General features: G+C 47.0%; 1 protein-coding gene across 1 annotated transcript in view; it reads right to left on the reverse strand.

The window, feature by feature from the left end:
- Nucleotides 1–18,252, reverse strand: part of IL13RA2 (interleukin 13 receptor subunit alpha 2) — a 28,178-nt gene extending 9,926 nt beyond the window's left edge. The window contains exons 1-6 of the mRNA XM_026652928.2: nt 17,927–18,252; nt 13,488–13,637; nt 11,851–12,002; nt 8,958–9,111; nt 7,873–7,993; nt 3,116–3,300 (exon numbers count right to left, since the gene is read on the reverse strand). Of these exons, the coding sequence (XP_026508713.1) occupies nt 3,116–3,300; nt 7,873–7,993; nt 8,958–9,111; nt 11,851–12,002; nt 13,488–13,566 (691 nt within the window). The 5' untranslated portion in view covers nt 13,567–13,637; nt 17,927–18,252. The remainder of the gene's footprint in view (nt 1–3,115; nt 3,301–7,872; nt 7,994–8,957; nt 9,112–11,850; nt 12,003–13,487; nt 13,638–17,926) is intronic.
- Between the last annotated feature and the right edge of the window lie 1,685 nt (nt 18,253–19,937).

Raw genomic sequence — 19,937 nt, forward strand, 5'->3', positions numbered from 1 at the left:
AGCACATCATCTGTCACTGTGCAAAAGCTTGTAGCAAATCTCCATCTTGTCACTAACTGCCCCCGGGTTTGCGTTAGCTTGCTGTTGTGAACCTGGGCGCGGAGATGTTCACACCCCAAGGGAACATCCACCCTCTGCCAGAGGCTTTGCCTTCTCTTGTGTACATTTGGGGTCTGAGCGGGAAGAGTCACGGCATTCCCGGCCTCCAGGGGGGAAGCGACAGTGTGGTCCCGTGTTCTTCTACTATAGGAATTGTTAATGATTGCTCCCTTCTTAAGTAAGGGTCTATCGTGGACCCATACTGTGCCAGAGAGATTTTTAAGCAGAATTCCACATTAAAATCAATGGCTGTGCATTTGTGAGAGTATTCGGCTTAAAAACCTATGGCATAATACAATCCATAATACCTAGAGCTTTGGCTTCAATGGTAAATGTTCCAGGACTTACGATATCCTTTTTGTCAAACCAGCTTTGTCTCATGAGGTTACATATTGCAGACCAGCAGCAAGCGTATGTGTGCCCTCTAAAAATAACGCAATTGTTTGCAATCGCAGAAATGAGAGCTGGAAGAGAGCCCTGGTGAGTAGAGCTGGTCACAAGATGGAAACGTTGCATAGAAAGAAAGAGCATTCACCGTTAATTTTCTATTTGAAAACGGCTGTTTTTCATCAGAAAAAGACTTTCAAAGGAAAAATGTTGGCCAGCCTTACTCTGGAGTCATTACGGCTGTTCCCAAGCCAGCAGCATATCAATCAGAAGTGTTGTTAATACTGAAGAGATCATCAATCCCAGTCACATGCAAACTTCCTAGGTAGAAACATTCTAAATTGCCTTCAAATATAATGATAGCTAAAAGGAGCTAAATTCATAGGTGATGTGTAAAATGGTATACAAAACCCGTTACAGCCCCCGACTCTATTACACAACCTATATCCTGACGTGTCTCTCCCACCACTCAAATCCTGACTATCTCACACGCTTTAATGACTTCATCCTCATGACACCCCCGGGAGGGAGAGAGAGCTCATTCTCCCCATATTACGGCCGGGCAAACAGGGCTACAGAGCTAGTGAGTAGAACGCAGAGAGAGGGACTGATTTTTCAGTTCGCTGTCTGTTAAATAAACTAAATTCAGGTCAACTTGAAACAACTATTTTCAGCAAACCAAAGAGTAAAATTTGTTTTGGGTCAAAATGTTTCTTTTCATTCTCAAGCCTTTTTAAAGATTTTTAATTTTGTAAGAAATGTAAGAAAATTTCAAAACAAAAAGTCATTTCAAATTGAAAAATCAAAATGTTTCATTTTGAAAGTGTTGGGAAAAAAGGTTTAGATTTTTTCAGATTGTTTTCAGACTTTTTCCACCCCCCAAACAAAAGTAATTTGGCAAATTCAGTACAAATTTGGAAAAATTTTCTGTCAACCTGAATCTGCATTTTTTGGCACAAAAATGTTTCAGGCAAAAACTTCTGCCTAGTTCTAATATTAAGTGACTTGCCTAAAGTCATACAGGAAGCATGTGGCAGCCTCCCTCCCTTGGACCAACATATTTATGTGAGAGTAAGGGAACGTAGCCTGGTGCAATTTCCATGCTACGAGGCCCTACCAAGGGACAGTGGAGCACATTTGTACTCTGTTCTATTAGCTGTCCAAGCCACACTCCTGTTTTTGGTTCCCCGGGGTGCAGCTCCCTCTAAACTCACTTATGGTTTTAGCCAAAAAGTCTAACAGTAACTGTCATACTGCATCCAGTTGTGTATCTCTTGGTTTTAATAAAAAGCTGAAAGGTCCCTGCACTTTTCTGAATTATCACGAGTTGTATTAAGACACAGAGAAGCTGTTTCTGTTCCAATGGCAATTCTTATTCAATCACCCACAGCCAGTAATATGCCACATCAGGTACTAGCCGCACAATACAGAACGGAGTCTTTGCTCCCACCAGTACTGACTTCCGGCAGTGCTGCCCCATCATTCTCAGAGTGACCATCGTCTGAAGGGCCAGCCAGTGACACAGTCACTAGGTGAAAGAGGGGAAAACACCTCTCCTGTGAGCAGGAACCCACCTCCCCACTTTCTCCCAGCATCTGCAACAGTCTGTTTCTTTCCATGGTTATTTACAAAATTCTCCCTTAACATGGGCATTAGGGTGGCACTAGGAAACACCTTTGTAGACCGGTTATCACATGTAGGGCCAAATCCAGAGGTCTGGGGGAAGAGGATAAATTCAGGTGACTTACACCTACTTCCAGTGTCCTCAATGCGACTGTTAAAACAGTTCAGACATCCTCAGTTGCCACTGTTTACTGAGACATTGAATTTGACCCTTAGACTGGACTAGAACCAACTGGCTTCTTGTAAGTGAGCCTGTAGTTGATTTTTTTAAAATGTGCCCAGCACTTTCCCCACCCTGTAAGCGCCTTTAACGCACACAATAGTTACTGCAAAGTTTGAAGACTTCAGTTCAACACCTAAATTACCCAGTCATTAGGACTGCCAGGCCAAGACCGTAAAACTATCCCACCAGCCCATAAGGGCCAGATCCTCAGCTGGTGTAGAGCAGCAAAGCTTCATTGCTTTCTGTTCATAGATGTGAAAGTTTTCTAGGGTTGCCAACTTTCTGACTGAACAAAACCGAACACCCTTGCCCCTGCCCCTTACCCGAGGTCTCACCCACTCCATCCCCTCTCCTCCCTCTGTCACTCTCTCTCCCCCGCCCTCACTCACTCACTCACTCATTTTCACCGGGCTGGGTAGGGTCCCTTTTCGACTGGGTGTTCGGTTGAAAACTGGACATCTGGCAACCCTCTGGCCTCCTGTAAAGCCCAGGGCAGGGAACCCTCCCCCTGTGAATCCTGCACCTACCTCAATCATTTGAGGTTGAACTGGAGAAGATCTTTTACCGAGACAGCCAGGCTTGAGTTAAAGATGGCCAGTGATGGAGACTGTACCACATCCTTTGGTAAGCAGTTCCGATAGTTAATTACCATCGTACTTACAAACCCCACTGAAACCTGGCCCCAAGACAGCTACTGAACCATCCCAGGATCTACTAGACCATTTAAGAACCCGCATCTTTCCCCCCAAAGTCTGCAAAAATAGATGGGGCCGTTGTCATTACCTAGGTTCTGAAGATGGAATGTGAAGTAGGAAGGTCTCAGCTGTGTGGACTCTGAAGAACCATTAACACAGACATTGAAATCAATATATTCTGCCTGCCTCAGGTTTTGCAACTTGCATCCAGTATTTCTTCCATGAGTCTGAATATAGTCACTGCATTGCATTGCGTGATCCAGCCCTTCGTACCTATGCATAAGGTAGGAAAATTCTGTTACATGCCATATTTAAATCAGGGATTTTTAAAATATTTGCACTGCATTTTATTCTTCAGAAAGGTCTGCCAGGTCATTGACTAAAATAGTATTCATGAGCCAATGATTCAGTGAAATAAATATGCGAGATCAATCAAAATCTACACCAGAATGGCCCCTTTAATCATAAGTCAGAGTGAATAAATATTAATATCACTACTTTATGAACATATAAAAACACCCCTAGTATTAAACATGAATCCTTTTTGTTCCCAGGCTGGCTATGGTGAAAAAGCATTTGGAACTGAAAAAGAAGTTGTGTTTCATTTCCTGTTTTAAAAGATTGAGGGTTAAAAAAAATTGCAACTAATTAATGAGTAGGGCAAGGAGGCAGAAGAAAAGTCTTGTATTTTGATCTGCTCTTCTCTAAAGTTTCAGGCTAAACCAAATTAAAAATATGTTTACAAAGAAGGCCATGACTCAGTCGAAGTCTGGTGAGTAACACTGCAGCATTCTTGGAAAGGGGCACGCCCAGGTTATCGGGTAAGCCATCAGGGGGTTGCTCGTGATGACTGATGAGGTGCCATATGGCTGAGCATTAGAACGTGGAGACCGCAGCTTTTACCATTTGGAGCCGAACATACAGAACGTTCCCTTTTGCAATGAAGTCACGCGGCGCAGAAAGATTGCAAAGTAACACATCCCCTGACACCAGGCAGCAAAGTGCGTCAGTCTGCTGGAAACCCCGGAAGGTCTGGTCACTAAATGGACTCTAAGCCGAGGAGGTGCGAGCCCTTTCTTTCCAGGTACTGCACCCTGGGAAGATACTAGTGTAACAACTGCTACTCTGGGTCACCAGCAGGCATTCATCCCAGGGTTACGAATTCCAGCCTCTACCAGCAGAGCTAACGGAGGAACTCCCCTCGCTCTAGCAGCCTCCTATCCCCTGAGACCAGCTCCTCCAGCGGAAGCATGGCACACACTGAACCCTGGTGTACACCACACCGGAGCCAGGAGCTCTTGGGGAGGAAGTGGTGCCTTGACCCGGAACTGGGGGTACCTCGTTCTCTGTCACAGTAAGTATCTGCACGGTTACATTTCCCAAGAAAATCACAGCCTAGTGCAGCATCGGGAATCCCTCCCCTCAACTGTGCCGGGAACATTCCTCCAGCCAGGGCCAAAGCAGGCCTGCACTCTGCTGTGGGCTCACGCCGGGAGATCTCCCGCTCACTTGGCTGCTTGCATTGCAGGAATGCTGGGCGCAGGCCAGTGGTGCCAGCAGGACGTACATTCCCAGCGGGGAGGGGGCTATATTCGGGCACGGCAGGGACATGGTGCTGGCCCTGACCCCCTCTGCGTACTGGTTGGTGGCTGTGCTGGCCGGAGGGCTGTCTTTGTACACTGTGGGCCACTGACACATACCCCTCCCCAGCCCAGCTAGAAGCATTCTAGGCTCGGCAGGTATTTCACCTCTGGGGTTCCCATGGAGATACTCCTCCCCAAATACTTCATAACACTGAGCTCCAATATGGTCCTAAACATCCCATACTCCAGGGAGGGAACCTCCTTCCTGCCCAGATCCTGGACATTCCACTAGTGGGTCCATTTCTGCTAGGGCAGGGCTGGTTCCCCAACTTCCCACTTGCTTGGAGTCCTTCCATGAAGTTTGCAGGAGGGCTGAATTTGGCCATTCTGTTCAAAGCCCAGTGGGTGTCCCTGTGCAGAATACATTATCCAGGAAAGGTCCCTCTCTTCACTGGACGTTGCTTTAATAAATAAACAAGCAATTCCTGCAATTTGGAAAATGACCTTGGTGCAGCTGCTATGTTAACTGGAACGCAGTCCAGCTCCGGGCGTTTGTTTCTGTGATGAGGTGTTCCAATTCACAGTCACGTTTTTCAAACAGACCTTTGGCATTACTGTTACTAAAACAACTTCTCATCAGTTTTGATGGTTTTTGGCAAAATTGCTAAAAGCATGTGGAAACCAACAACTGGATAGATGTCGGTGTCCCATTTGCATGGGGAAAGTAAAAACGATGCCTTACCAGTAGTTCACTGACTCACTTTTGCATTGCTTATAACCAATGTGATAGTGTGTTGTTAATTTACTTTGATCCAAAAGTCCAACTTTGTTTTTCCTAAAGAAAAGACACTTACGTGGTAGCCTGCAGCAGGTCAATAGGATTAACTACGCGGAAGAAATCGCTGGACCATGCATGAATTAACGGCCCTTGTCTGGATGGGCTGGCACCACTACACTTGAACAGCCCCTAACTTTTGTGGGATACACATTCAGGGACCCAGAGTGGCTGGGGTGCAAAAGAAGATGAGCCTAGAAGCATTAACCTTCAGAGTAGGCTGCTCACTAGGACTGGTGAACTCAAGCCAATTCCCACAACAGTCAGATTTACTTGACTTTATGAAGAGAGCCGAAATGTGTGGCTGACATGCTTTAGTTCTGATGGGAAAGGCAGGGGCTTCAAGGTGCAACACACAAACGCAAAATACACACGGCAGGTGCAGAAAGCACAACCCCCGTGACAAAAGGGAACCCTCACCAGGAGGCAAAGAGGAGGCTGCATTTACAAACTAAGGCCGGGGAGCTCACCCCTCTGGATCTGTGTGCAGATGGGCACGGGCTGTGTGTGCAGTTCTCTCCATGGCGGAGGCCCCGGCCCTGGGGCTAGGTGAGGACGGGGCTCTGCAGACTGCAGGCCGTGGCGCTATGGGTAGCGTAGGAGGGACATGCCCAGACTGAGGTACCTTTCCCCACCGCCCAAACTCAGCTGCAGGAGCCATTAGCATCTCTGCTGATCCTCTCCGTGCTGTGTAACCTCTCTACAGGCGGGTCCAGGGCAGTGGCTGACATAGGGGCAGGGAGGGGAAGGGGGCAGAGGCAGTGAATCCCCCAATGTCCCTGGTCCTACAGCTAACCCCCTAGCCATTCTGCAGAGTGGGGGAGGGTAAACCCCACCCACTCTGTTCTGCTGCTGCCCTCCTCTGTGGGAGGAAGTGATCTCGCCCTTTAAGAGCTGTCCCGGGTTACCCTGAAGGCAGCCAGAAGGGGCCCCTCTCCAGTCAATTTTGAATCTTGAAAAGTTTAGTCTTTTTTAACCCATTTGTTTAAGTGCGACTGTGAATCTGTGACAGTTTGTAGCCCTATGTTCACCTTTTTTACAAGGCGATGATGGATTTTGTACAAATGATGCTTTGTGAGATATCGTTTGAAAACTCATAACTTGCTGATCATTACTGTCCTGGTAAAATGTGTGTGGCAACTTTGTATGTAAAGGTATAAGATTCTACTGAATAACATTAATGCGACATGTTCCACGTTTAGAAAAGCAGGCGCATATCAGTTCCTCAAAGACAAAAGACAAACTGATGCCTCAGCCAAGTGTCAACAAAATCAAATGGTCTGTCGCCTGGTTAAGTGGCCATTCATTGGCAGGAAAAAGGGCATGAGCAAGAAATTTACATTTTGGCAAAGAAACAGCAGGTGGTTCTGGTCCTCACATATTGTCTGTCTCCTGAACCTCAGCTGGAGATGATTTTCAAAGAAAAAGACAACTATAAGAAAGGGGAACAGAGGTCCCCAAATACTCCTCCCTTTCTCTCTGCCATGGCATCACCACCACCTGGAGGACAAGGAAATTAATGCTGAAGTGGGGGAGTGGTCCTGACTGGTAGGATTCTATCCAGTAAGACTGCTAAAGCATGTGGCGAGAGACACCTTTGCTTTGAATTCATTTAGCGTGTTAAGTGCATTTTACCTTTTATTTTCTTGTAACCAATTCTGACTTTTACACCTCATTATTTGTAATCACTTAACGTCTTTTTGTAGTGAATAAATTTGTTTTCTTGTTTTATCTAAACCAGTAAGAGTTTGGATTGAAATGTTTGGGAAACTCCATTTGGGATGACAGACCTTATATGAGTTCGTATCATCCAGGAGGCGGCTGGGCAGTACAAGAGGCACATTTCTGAGGGAAAATCTGGGACTGGGAGTTTGCTGGTGGGGGCTAGAGAATTGAGGGGACACGGCTGTCTGCCAGTCCAGATTGTACCCTGGGGAATGTCACAGAATCCCAGGCAGCAGAAGACGAATTCCTCCCTATTAGACTATTCAGTGCTAACTGTAGGACAGTAATAACGATTTAGAGAGCCGCAGATTCCAGACCCAAACCCAAACTTTCCCAGGGCCATTGAGACCTGGGGTTTGGTACAGACAAGTTTAGAGATAGGGCTACAAGGTTTGGCTCCAGATCCAGAGTTTGGGGGGTTCCAACTTAGGCTTTTGGTTTGGGCACATCTCTGCTAGAATAATTTGATACAAAGGCTGTTTTCAGGAGCCCCAAACCTTAGCTTTCAGGGTTCATGCTTTGTTCCCCATGTCTAGGTGCTAACATCTGTGTGTGGCATTTACCTATGAGTCATGTAATGGGGACACCAGCAACGAAAACAGAATTGCGACGGCTGTTTCTTTGTGAGATTCTAGTGTGCTGTTTGCCCCGTGAGACTGCTCCCCTGGCACCCAAATGCTTCCCCGCCGAGCTGGTACGTACCAATAATAGAACTCATAACATGCCCCAAGGGGAGCTAGCCGGCCCCGCTGCCAAGTGCATGTGAGGTGCTCCCAATTGTAATAGACACAGTGGAAGTCTCGGATCTGTGACTCCAGATCTCCTGTTCAAGGAAAAGGAAATAATGACTTTATTATTCGAAAGGCCCCGTTTGGCTGAGCTGAGAAATAGCCTCGCCAACCCATTTGATTTCTCTGCGCCATCATGCTGACTCGTGTAAACAGAACAATCAAGATAATTCCATAGCCGCAGGCCAGAGGGACTCACGAGCTTGGCAAACACTTCATTTTAAGTGACCCTTTGCATATCAAACCCTATTTACATTTATTTATTGGCAACGGAAGGGTGAATAAGTGACCCTGGCTTAATTATTCAGAGGTGACATGTCTGAGCAATTGAGCAGATTTCAGCTAAGGGAGGCAGGCTCACAAGGCAGGAGGGCCAGTCCCTGGTTCTGACTCAGTCTATGACTTGATGCGCGTTGTCAGACAACTCACTTCAGCGCTCTACAATCCTTTGCAAAGGGTTTTGAGAGCCAGAGGGGAAAGGCAGCGTGCAAGCGAGACAGTCCTATTGATCGCTGATGGGGAAGGTCAGTCGCATTCTCCCCTGCTGTCAGGGCATGGTGTGGGAGATCGAGCCAGAGTTCTCCTGTCCAGGGACCGCAGAGAGGATGTATGCACAGGTGTGAGCCGGGAGGTCGAGCCAGAGTGCTGCTACCAGGGCACGGGCATGGGACGACGAGCGTTTAAGGATGTGTCTACGCTGCAATTAAAAACCCGCGGCTGGCCCGTGTCGGCCGGCTCAGGCTCGTGGGCCGTTTAACTGCCGTGTAGACGTGCCGGCTCGGGCTGTAGCCCAGACTCTGGGACCCTGCGAGGTGGGAGGGTCCCAGGGCTTGGGCTGCAGCCTGACAGGCTCTGCTGCGCCTAATGCACCTCAGGTGATGGAGACATACTGGGGCAGCAGTAACTTGGTTGTGGGACCTTTCAGTCAGGTCAACACATTTTTCCAAGAAGGCGTAAGGCCTGGAAAGGTCGCGCGGGGAACAGCAGCCTGTGCCTTACCTTGTGAAGGAACCTGGAAGGTAGCGTGAGTCCAGTCACTCTTCACTTCAGATTCATTTGTACAACGTCCTTCCAGCAGAGTCTGGACCTTCGCTTCAGTTCTCTTGCTGAGATCAAATCCATCGCCATATTTTAATTTCTTAGTAAAAACAACCTGGTGTCACACAGACAACACTGTCATCAACTTTGGGTGTTTATATTGGCTGCAAAGTTTGCTATGTGTGCTTGCTCTCTGCACTGTACTGTGTTATATATACACCATAGGTTTATACACACACACGCACAATATGTTTCCTGTGGACACAATCCAGATCTTTTACATTCCTATCAAATTTGCACTGTCCAATGCTTATCCAGCACCCAACATTTCACTCCTCTGCACTTCCCTCTATGGGGATGGATATCCTTCACGGCACTGTCATGAAACCCTGAAATTCATCCAACCTAATCCCATGATCCAGCTATTCCCGTGTCCTGTCTCAAACAGTAGCCAGCACCAGATCTTACAGGGGAAGGTGCGAAAACTCCCAAATAGACAATTCTGGAACAACCTGCCCAGAAGGAAAGATTCTTCCTTAACATGACCAGTGTATGTTGCCCCTTAATCAGTTAGTTTCTCGTTTGTATGGGTCTCTCACTGCAGCAGGGGACCATTTTAAAGAGGAGGCAGGGAACTCTAGGGGAAGTGGCCCTTTGCAGCATTTAACAGAGATGCTATAGAAAGGGCCAGCCCAGATTAGAACGACATACCAGCAGAAGGAGATGAGTCATGCAAATCTGCGTTCCCTTTTAACTGATTCTTCATGTGGCAAAGTGCAACCAATCTCCCCAAGTCAGGGAGATGGAGCTAGTAATTCCTAGTTTGCTAGGAATTAATCCCGTCAAATCTGGGACTTTGACAATTTTTTGAGCATTTAATATTTTTCCTGAACTTGGGAAAAAATTTTATATCACCAAGTAACTTGAAAACAAACAAATGAAGGCTTAAATTTAAAAACCAAAGAAGAAAAAGAAATGGAGAAGGATTAAAATGAAAGAGAAAGAAATGGGATTTATTTAAATAAAAAGAAGAGAAACAGCAGAACCCGATTCCTGTCCCACCTGCAACACTGCAATGGATGCACACAGCCCCTGCACTTGCATTTTTTGTTAGTAGCCCAAGAATATAAAAAAGTCTCTTGACCCACGTGCTTCTGACCAGCCTCCGACTAATCTCCCTACCCCGGGGCTCTGACGCTCACACAGCCTTTTACACAATCTGCTCCCTGTGGGCACATGCTCTGGTTTTGTGACTTCATCTTTCACTTCTTCTGTGTACTCTAGGCTGCCAAGAGAGTAAGTTAGTTAATAAGGCCTGTCCGTGTCAAAACTTTTGGCAGGACACAGGGTACCGGTATTTCACACGATGATGTTATCTGTCTTTCTTCCTGATCTGCATTTTACAAGATGCTTTGGCTGGTTCATCTGAGTCCGCTCCTGCTCTTCTAGTCTGTCTCTTTATTTCTTCTTCGTTATCTTTGCTAATTTAGAGAATTCTGACTTTTTTCTTCAAAGATTTCTTTTTCTTTCCTTTTTGAGCTGCTGCTAAAATCATCTTGGACAAATCAGCACACCCAGACATTCCTGTATCACTAAAGGTTTGACCAACCAAAGCGGAGAAACCCAGACACACACTTAGCAGCGCATTTCCCCTTTCACGACCTATTCAATCCCTCCTAGCAATGGGGATTGGTGAATAGAGCTCTTCCCTGCTTTAGGACTCTCCTCTGAATAGTCAGCCAGACAAATCTGTGGCCTAGCGCTAAAGGCAGCATGACAGAGTGTGCCCAGTGTAGACGAAACGATCCAGCAGTGGTAGTGTGGCTATTGGCCGCACTCTGATATTCCACTTTCTATCCTTTTCACCTCTCAACTTGACCTGTTCTCTAGGAGCCCACTGAGGTCTCTGGAAAGCCTCCCTTTGTCTTCCGTGGGTTTTGCAAATGGCCCTACAGAGAAGTGTGTCCAACACAATATTGTGTGATTCTTTTTTTCGAGGGGCATTTCTAAATATCTGACAGTGAGCAATTGGAGCGTTGGGTGTCTGTTCCTCTGGCTCTGATACATGTTTACCCGTGTGGGAGCCTTATCTCCCAGCCCACGGACAAGTATTTCAACAATCCTGCTTGCAGCAGGCATATCTGCTTCCTCCTTGCTACATTTTAATGAGATAAGATGGGCAATTTTATTTTATGGATGATTTCGGTTCAGACCATCTCTCAGAGATAAATGTAAATACACCTTTACCTCGGTATAATGCTGCCCTCAGGAGCCAAAAAATCTTACCGCGTTATAGATGAAACCGCGTTATATTGAACTTGCTTTGATCCACCGGATTGCGCAGCCCCGCCCCCCTGGAGCACTGCTTTACCGCGTTATATCCGAATTCGTGTTATATCGGGTTGCGTTATGTCGGGGTGGAGGTGTAGTAATAAAAAATATCATCGTGGGTAAAAGAAATGTTAGAATGTTCTGAGAGTGAATCAAACGTAATCTCACATTTATAAAGCACTTTTCATCCCAAAGGATCATAGGCACTTTACAGACTCCCAGTGCTGCAGAGACAGACTCTCGGCAATCAGCACCACACCCAGGTGGAAGGGTTTGTAGACGCAGGCCCTCAATTGGTCCCAAAGGTTTTGGCAGCTGCTGTTAAGCTGTAAAATATTTTCATCCTATTCCCAGACCTACGTTTCTACGTCATTCATCTTTTTGGTTGACAGTTTGACCTTGTCAAAGGAAGTTGCTTTAATTACCAACTTCAGATCATTCACTTAAAAAAGGTGTAATCAACAGATGAAACAAAGGGGAAGCCGTAGCAATATACTATACCCCAAGCTCTGCTATAGCTTACCTTCCAATCCGCATCGCCCGTGCTACGGTATTTTAATTTATATTTTATTGTACACTGATCGAGGGTTAGCAGGGAAGGTGGAGGCTGCCATTCTATATAGAGATGGCCTAAAAGTCCAGGGTCAATGATCTGAAGATTTCGGGGAGGTTCAACTGAAACAGGAAAAGCAGTTGTATAAAATAAGTTGTTTTAGAGAAATAAAACCCCCCCCAGCTATTTCAAACTATGGTATTGTACAGACAAACTGCCTTTTAACCACAGAATCTCGAAATGCTTTGCACCAAGGTCACTGCACCACCATAAAACTGCCACTGCCTCCAGGATTAAGCACGAATTACTTGGACTCCGTTCAAAAAGTGTTTTAACGATGTTCAGAAGCAAGACTCAACAGTTTCGGACAGGTAATGAAGAATGTTGGATCCATTGAAATGGCCAGGCTTGGCATGGGTAATTGTACCTTGGACGGGGCACCAGGGCTCATAAATCTGTTCCTGTGGAAAATGTCACGTTTCTCACGCTTCCAGGCTGACTCAGCCACCTCCCAGCACATGTGCGCACAGCCAGGGAAAGACATTTTTGGTGTAAAATCAGCCCTGTGCACTCTGGGGTCTGAGAGTTACGCTAGGCTCTTTCCAGCACCAGTAATCCTAGGTCCAAATCAAGAGCTTTGGCTACACCTGTGCAATCTCATGTAGTCAAACGATGCCTTGCGGCTTGCTGGGCAGCCCTCTTGCTTTCAGTGAGGTTGCACAGAGGTAATTGCCTTGAATTGTTTGCTACACGCTGCTGATGCATAAGAAGGAGAAGACTCCAGCTTGTTCTGCCTTAGCTGGGCTACGAGGCAGCCTCTGCTGAGCTATCTCCACTTGGCGGACACCCTGAAGCAGAGCAGGTAACGGTGCCACCACATGTCCTCATGCACAGGGATTCCTTCCTGGTGCCCAGGTGTAATTTACACCTCCCTGGGCCAGCTCTGGAGAATCTGGCCCCATGGAAGTTTCATGTGGGAGAGGACTGCAACGCTGAGTCCCCAAGTCACGTGGCTCAATCACCTGGAGGTATTTATCTTTGAGCGGGGAACAGAAGCGTTTCAGTTCCTCTCTTTTATCCTTGGAAGCACGCACTGCATTTTGACAGCAAACAAACATTCATTACGAGAAGAAACAATTTTATTGCCAGTTCCCTTCAGGTTGTAAATTAGCCCCATCCACCAGATTAAGCTGCTACATTCGGCTTCACTGGGAAGTATTGAGGAGTATTTTTCTCGGACACCCAAGGTGCGTTTAGACATTGCAGCAACATGTAATAGATGTATTGTACATCAGCACTGGATGCCCCTTCCTGCTTCCACTGAAGTTAATTGCAAAGCTCCCATTAAGCGTAGTAGCATGTTTGCCCAGTCCTGCAATTGTAAACCCTTCGACAGGGGTCTGCCCATGAAAAGCTAAGACTTAGGAATCGTCCTCCTACTGTTTTAGACACCACAAATCCTGCATCTTGGCAGGGGGGTAGATTAGACGGCCCTTGCAGTCCCTTCTAGCCCTATGCTCTATAAACAGCTTGGTAAATTTCTGCACATGATTTAATCTGAAGCGAGCATTAGACAACAGCGTTATCATGAACGCTCCTTGATTTACCTGCTGTCTGGTGTCCTGAGGAACCTCTGCAGAACCATGCTAGGATTATGGTGACAGCACAAATCCACTGGATGTCCATTTATGTGTAAGACTTCAAAGCTTCCCACTGGGAAGTGTATTAGGCCAGAAAAGTACTCGCACACGAGAAACCTACAAAATAAGCCGGGTTGAAAACTAGTTAAGGTATATAACCAGCTACACCAGAGAAGCAGATTTCCCGCTGCCTTGTGAGCACAAGTAACAACCTTACAAGCATTTTATCAATGGTGATACTAAATGCCAATCACACTGTTATATGCAGTGTGATTGTAGCCTTGTCTGTCAAAGGATATTAGAGACACAAGGTGGGGGAGGGGATATGTTTCATTTGACCAACTTCTGTTGGTCAGAGATGAGCTTTCAGGTTAGGGTGACCAGATGTCCCGATTTTATAGGGACAGTCCCGATTTTTGGGTCTTTTTCTTATATAGGCTCCTATTACTCCCCACCCCCTGTCCTGATTTTTCACACTTACTCTCTGGTCACCCTATTTCAAGTGTACACAAACCTGAAGAAGAGCTCTGTGTGAGCTTGTCTCTCTCACAGGGATTTCTGCAGAAAATGCCCATTTTTAATTAACATTTTGGGTTTTCATCAGAAAACCCCAAACCTGAACACTTTTCAGCTTTGAGCAACTGAAAACAGAGAAATTTCAGCCAGCTCCCAAAAACGTTAAGCATTTGATCAAAATTTCAGCTTTTGGTGGCTCGAAACAAACCAAAACCAAACCTCTGTTTTCTGGGTTCCAGTTTCTCAATGAAAACATGGACATTTTTGAAGAAAGATTTCAGCAGAACACACACACACACAAATCAGTATTTTCATGGAAACAAAACTCATTTCCTGCCCAGCTCTTCCAGAGAGACTGGATCAGATGAGCTAGTCCAGGGGGCATCAGGGGACCGATTGCAGCCTCTGCCCTACATGAATCCCGCACTCAGACACAGAGTGGGGCTGGGGCTGGGGCTCCCAGAGGAGGCAGAACCAGGGGAAGATTTAAGAAGCTGTGGGGACGGAAGGGAACAGCAATCAGGGGGCTCCTCGATAAATCCTGGATTACTAAAGGGCAGGAACAGGCGAGACACCCAGATCCATTCCCCTCTCCCTATCCCTCCCCCTCCCCCCCAGGACGTGAGGGATTTTGGAGAAGGGGGAGCAGGCGTCACCCAGCTCACCCCGAGACACAAGGCTGATTCCAACGATTTCTTGGACTGGCTACTCCCCTTGGGAACTGGATCCCACATGGCAACAGTGCAAACTGCTTTCAGACCACGGCTGGGGAAAGCCGGCAAGTTCACCTGGATGCCAACGCAGGAGATGGCGTATGAACACTAGTAAGAATTGCTTACGCTGGTACCGGGACTGATGTCAAGGAACCAGTTACTGTGTCAGCGGATGCAAGTTCCGCTGTAAAGTCAACTGAGGGGCAACATTACAGCAGAGTTTGGAAACCCAAGTTCTTACAGCAAACACCAATTCCACTTTCTTGCAGAATTTGAGAATTTCTCCCAGTCTGAAATATTCGGCTCCGACGAACGTGACCTGGATTCAGTCTAAGAACAACAGTCTGTTCTTATATAGCCTTCCCTTGGGCTTACCAGTGTGACCCCCCCCTTACCTCTCACCAGCACGGACCTGGGCCAGGCAGGGCTGAAGGTGGCATCCCAGAACCATTGCTGCCCCATTGTCCGGCGACCCTCCCCTACACAGAGAGGAGGTTGGAGGGAGGGAACTAGAGCAGCCCCATATGTCTCGACGGAGGGGAGCTCGGATTGGTTCTTTACCCCAGAAACCTCCCCTCATTCTGGGGGGACAGTTGAGAGAGACAGAGAGGAAGGGAGCGTCCCACTCCCCTCACCGATGGGCTGTTTTTTCAGTTTTCCCAACCCTCAAGTGGGAAATGGTCGAGTTCGATTCCCACAGAGCCTATCGCACCACTGGGCAGGGAGTGGCTGTCCGGCCCACTGCTGAGCTGCCACTGACCGGTACCTCAGGCTAGGGTGACCAGACACTAAGTGTGAAAAATCGGGACGGGGTGGGCAGTAATAGGAGCCTATATAAGAAAAAGACCCAAAAATCGGGACTGTCCCTATAAAATCGGGACATCTGGTCACCCTGCCTCAGGCAGGAGGGAAAGCGGACGGCTGATTGCTAAGCTCGCTAGCCCATCCCCTGGAAAGCGACTGCTGAGACCCAGCCCGCTCTGCGGTTCCTCGGCCCCTCAGACGAGACAGACACCTGCAGCATCGACAGGTGCGCTGCCAACAGGCCCCTGGCAGGTTAGAGAGCTGACATAGCAACTAGGATGAGGGAGACTTTGTGAGTGGTTAAATGAAAGAACAAAAGGTTTAGGGCATCCTCCATGGATGGCTGCGTATCTATATTTTAACAGTCTAGCCAGATTCCCATGTATTACAGATTATATCACTTGTTCTTTGCATTGTTTGTGTTTAGAACGTCTAGTGTTTATATAAAGCTCATGGGGTGTTTGAGAATTGCGTGCTCCTTTATGAAGTGAGTACGGTCCCCAGGGAGACGGGGGATTGCCCATTATTTCCCAGGAGCCACCACCTGAGCGGAGTCCTGACTTCAGCAGGGAGACCCAGATGGGCAGAATGAGCCGAGACCTCAGGAGGTAAAGTGCACCCCACACCTCTGGAGTCTGTACCCTCAGAGCCACCGGGGGCTGGGGTGGGGAGAAGGTTACACAGGAATTCATTTAGGCTTGCAAACCCTGTGAAATAGGGGAGTGTTTTCCCCATAGGTGTGTAAGGTATTCAGCCCCAAGCCACTTACAGGACAGAGGCATTGGGCAGGTTATTAGAAGCTGCCAGTCCAGCATCACAGCAACTTGGGATTTGTATCCTTGTTTACAGACTATGAACTAATCACACACTACAGCAGAACTGGTTGACATTGTGAGGGGATATGGAGACGGATTCACACAAATTCTGTTTGCTCAAGTCTAGCAAAGGAAGGAGAGAAAAAATACAGAGACTGCATCCTTGGTGTGCCTCTAGCAGGAGTTTGCAATGCCCTAGAGCCCGGAAGGGCTGGGTCTGTCCTTTCGGTTCTGCTACCACCCTCAAGAATATTGCAGTACCAGGGTATCTGATGGAATGAGGAGAAACCTCATGGTCTTAAAAAAAACCCCCAAAACCAGCAAACTTTATGGCAGCCAGAACCCTCACAGCCCACGGGGCGACCTCCCCTGGAGCTGGCAACAGACCTCTCCACCCACTGAACGAACGCTGTCCTTCAAGCCAGAACCTGGGATTTGGCCCGGAGCCGCTTTGCAGGGGGCTCCGCTGACTGACAGGCTGCAAACACAGAAAGCCGGCATGTAAATATAAAGCAGACCCTGGGCAGCTCCAGTTCACACTCTGCTCAATTTATTTACAGCTCAGAGTGCAGAAAGAGATTATACACTAGAGTAGTAGGGGGTAGGAGAGAAGTAAAGGCCTGATGCTAGATTAAGGGATACTGAAGACAGGTGTTAGAAAATATCCTAACAGTAAAGAATTCCTACTGTTAAAAACACAGGATGGAGCGGAAAGAGTCCATAAAATACACATCAATGGCTTTTAACAAGATCAGTTATAAAGGTAATTTTATTGGTTTCAAAAGTATTACATTCTACATTTCAGTGGTGGGGAAATCATCCTCTCTGTTTCCTCCCTGTCTCCTAGGGGCATTGTGTGGCTCATATCGCTTATACTAGTGAAGTGCTTTGACATGCTTGGATTAAAAGCCTTATATAATTGCAATTTGTGGTTTCTGCTACAGTAAAAGAGAACAGAATGGTGCCAGAGAATGCAAGGGCAGAGCCAGGAAGCACATACGTTCCAAAATCAAAGACATTCACATAAATGTTAGTGACCAGCATAAGCCAACAACAACAGGAATATGAGTGGCTCTAGTTTATGGATATAAATGAAGACAACACTGAAATGTACAATTTTTAGTGTGATATCAAGAAATACCCGGAGGATATGTACACACAGTAAATGAGAGCAGTTAGTCTGTAGAAAGTCAAATACAATATATGTGGTGACAACATAAAATGTGTCCTGTTGAAAAAACCCATCAGACTTGGTATGTGCATATGCTCCAGTACCAGAAAGATCCTTACAATTAGGAGTCAGGTGAGAGACTGGTACAACCTCCCCTGTGAGCAGCACTGATTTGCAGAATTGAGAAAGCCACCAGAAATAATTACACAGGTGATGTCCATTTCCCATCTAAAGAATTAAGCACAAATGGCCAACAGAAAACACTTAGTAGATGAGGCAGATTTTAATAAAAATAATTGCAATTAGTTTGTAACAAATAAGCTACAGCTAAACCAAGACGCACATTAAAACTCAAGGACAACATTTTAAAACTGCAAAAGTTCTTACCTAGAGCCCTGGGATGTGTTTTACAGCAGAGGCTAAAGCCGGAGTGAGTGTTCTTTCCAGCAGGCAGTTCCTTAGCTGTCCTGGTTAATAAGTCTGTTGTTTGAAGAATTAGGAGTTCTCCACAAGGAGTCAGAGTGCTTTAATCCGTTCCCCTCTGCAAAATTGAGTGACCCATTGTAATGATGTTGCAATAGTCAAAAGATCATAGCCTTGACCAGGGCTGGTTGTTGGGACAGGAAATCCAGAAACTCCTGTTTTTGTTAAGCCTTGGTGTTAAGCACTGCTATAAATATCCTGGTAAATGCACAGCGATTTTTTGAGTGCTCTGATGATTCACTGTGATGGAAAACAAATGGCACGTCTATAATTTCTCATCTCAAATTCCCCTTCCCCGGGGCACTGACACACCTCCCCACCCACCATGCTGCCAAGTAACACACATCTTGCCACCCCCTGGCTGCCCTTCCCCCGTTTGGTTTGTCATTCGCTTCTCTCCCCTTTCAGGTGATCTAGTCTGAGGCCCCTCTGGATTCAGCCCTTCCTAGCAGCTGTAGGATCTCAACCAGCCCTGAGCCCTGCATTCACTCTGTGACCCCCCATCTCTCCCTCCAACACCTCCTGGCTTCCTTCCACTAGTCATGGGGGGGGGGAGAGAATTCCTCACAAAAGATCCATAAAACCACTGCCTCACCCCCACCCCCCTTCAAATCCCTGTACCCTTAAAAACCTGCCCCCTCTGGGGAATGTTTGTGCAGCTAGCAAGCTGGAGCAGCTGTTAGATGCACTCTCATTTCACTGTTACTTCATCTCCCCCCACCACACACACACACACCCTGCTCCCTCCCTCTCTTCCATTCACCCATTTCATCCCCCTGGTACATTCTGTCATAAATCTGCTCTGGTACTTCTGAGGCAGGGACAGTCGTTTTATTACTCATTTGTCCCGCCTGTAGCCCTGACCCCGGACTGGGGGCTCTGGGGACCAGTAAGAATCATCCCCTGGACTCAAAAAGTCTAGAGCTTTGTGTGTCTCTAGAAGCTGCAGAAGCCCTGTCCAAAGATGCTGCCCTATAAATGATCCATTTCCAGCTGCGTGATCTGGAGCGTCCTAGAAGCAATGAATCAAAACAAATTCAAGGTATTTTTTTGCAACAGTTACACCTGCGTGTTTCCAGATTCTCTCATTTTGCGAACAATAGAGGATGTTCTAAGGCCAAAATTGCAGCTGGTGTCCCCCAACCTGCCAAACTGCACGTATATTGCAAGGGCTAGGTTATTGTCAGCTACTCAGAGAGCCAGTAAGAAAACCGAGTACACTGAAACGATTTCACAAAAACACTTCTTTACTGGAATCATGAAGGAGAAACGACCTCAAATCTCCACCCAATGCTTACCATAGTCCTGTTTCAAATGGAACCCAGTCCAAATAGCTATACCATTATTCTCTAGCTGGAGTCAGTGGAAGTTTTGCCTGAGTGAGGAGCACAGACCTGACCTGTCACCACATATGTTGTTTATCTTTTGCATTTCCCTCTGCTGGCATACTGAAATATAGATACAAAACACCTGCACCCCCTGCTTCACAGGTACGGTTGCCAGGCTGTTGTGTTTGGGGTGGAAGCTCTGTGGGCTGCAGAAAGTTTACATCCAAAATTAATTTTTAATGTATGAAGACATCCCTAATCACATGACACCTGCTTGGTCCTGGTGTCCCTTCAGGAGTGCTGTGAAAGGCCGGCACTGACAGAATCAACAGCAGCATTTCCACAATCCAAGAAACCTTAAGAAATTTGCAAGCATGAGCCTCAGGGCAAGCAAAACATCTGACCCTACAGCACAGGCTGTCTCCTCACCGGCACCGCCCAGAGTAGACATCCGGCACAGGGGATTAGGTGACATGGCAACCTGCCAAAGCCGGGGAAAGCTCCCCACACAGAGGACAATTGGTTTTCACTGGTAGGTGAGAAGAACCCGGAGCTCCCGTTTGATACTGTACGTTGGCCTGGTCATT

The sequence above is a fragment of the Terrapene carolina genome, unplaced genomic scaffold (assembly GCF_002925995.2).
Source record: "Terrapene carolina triunguis isolate 2854851 unplaced genomic scaffold, T_m_triunguis-2.0 Scaffold131, whole genome shotgun sequence".
NCBI lineage: Eukaryota > Metazoa > Chordata > Testudines > Emydidae > Terrapene > Terrapene triunguis.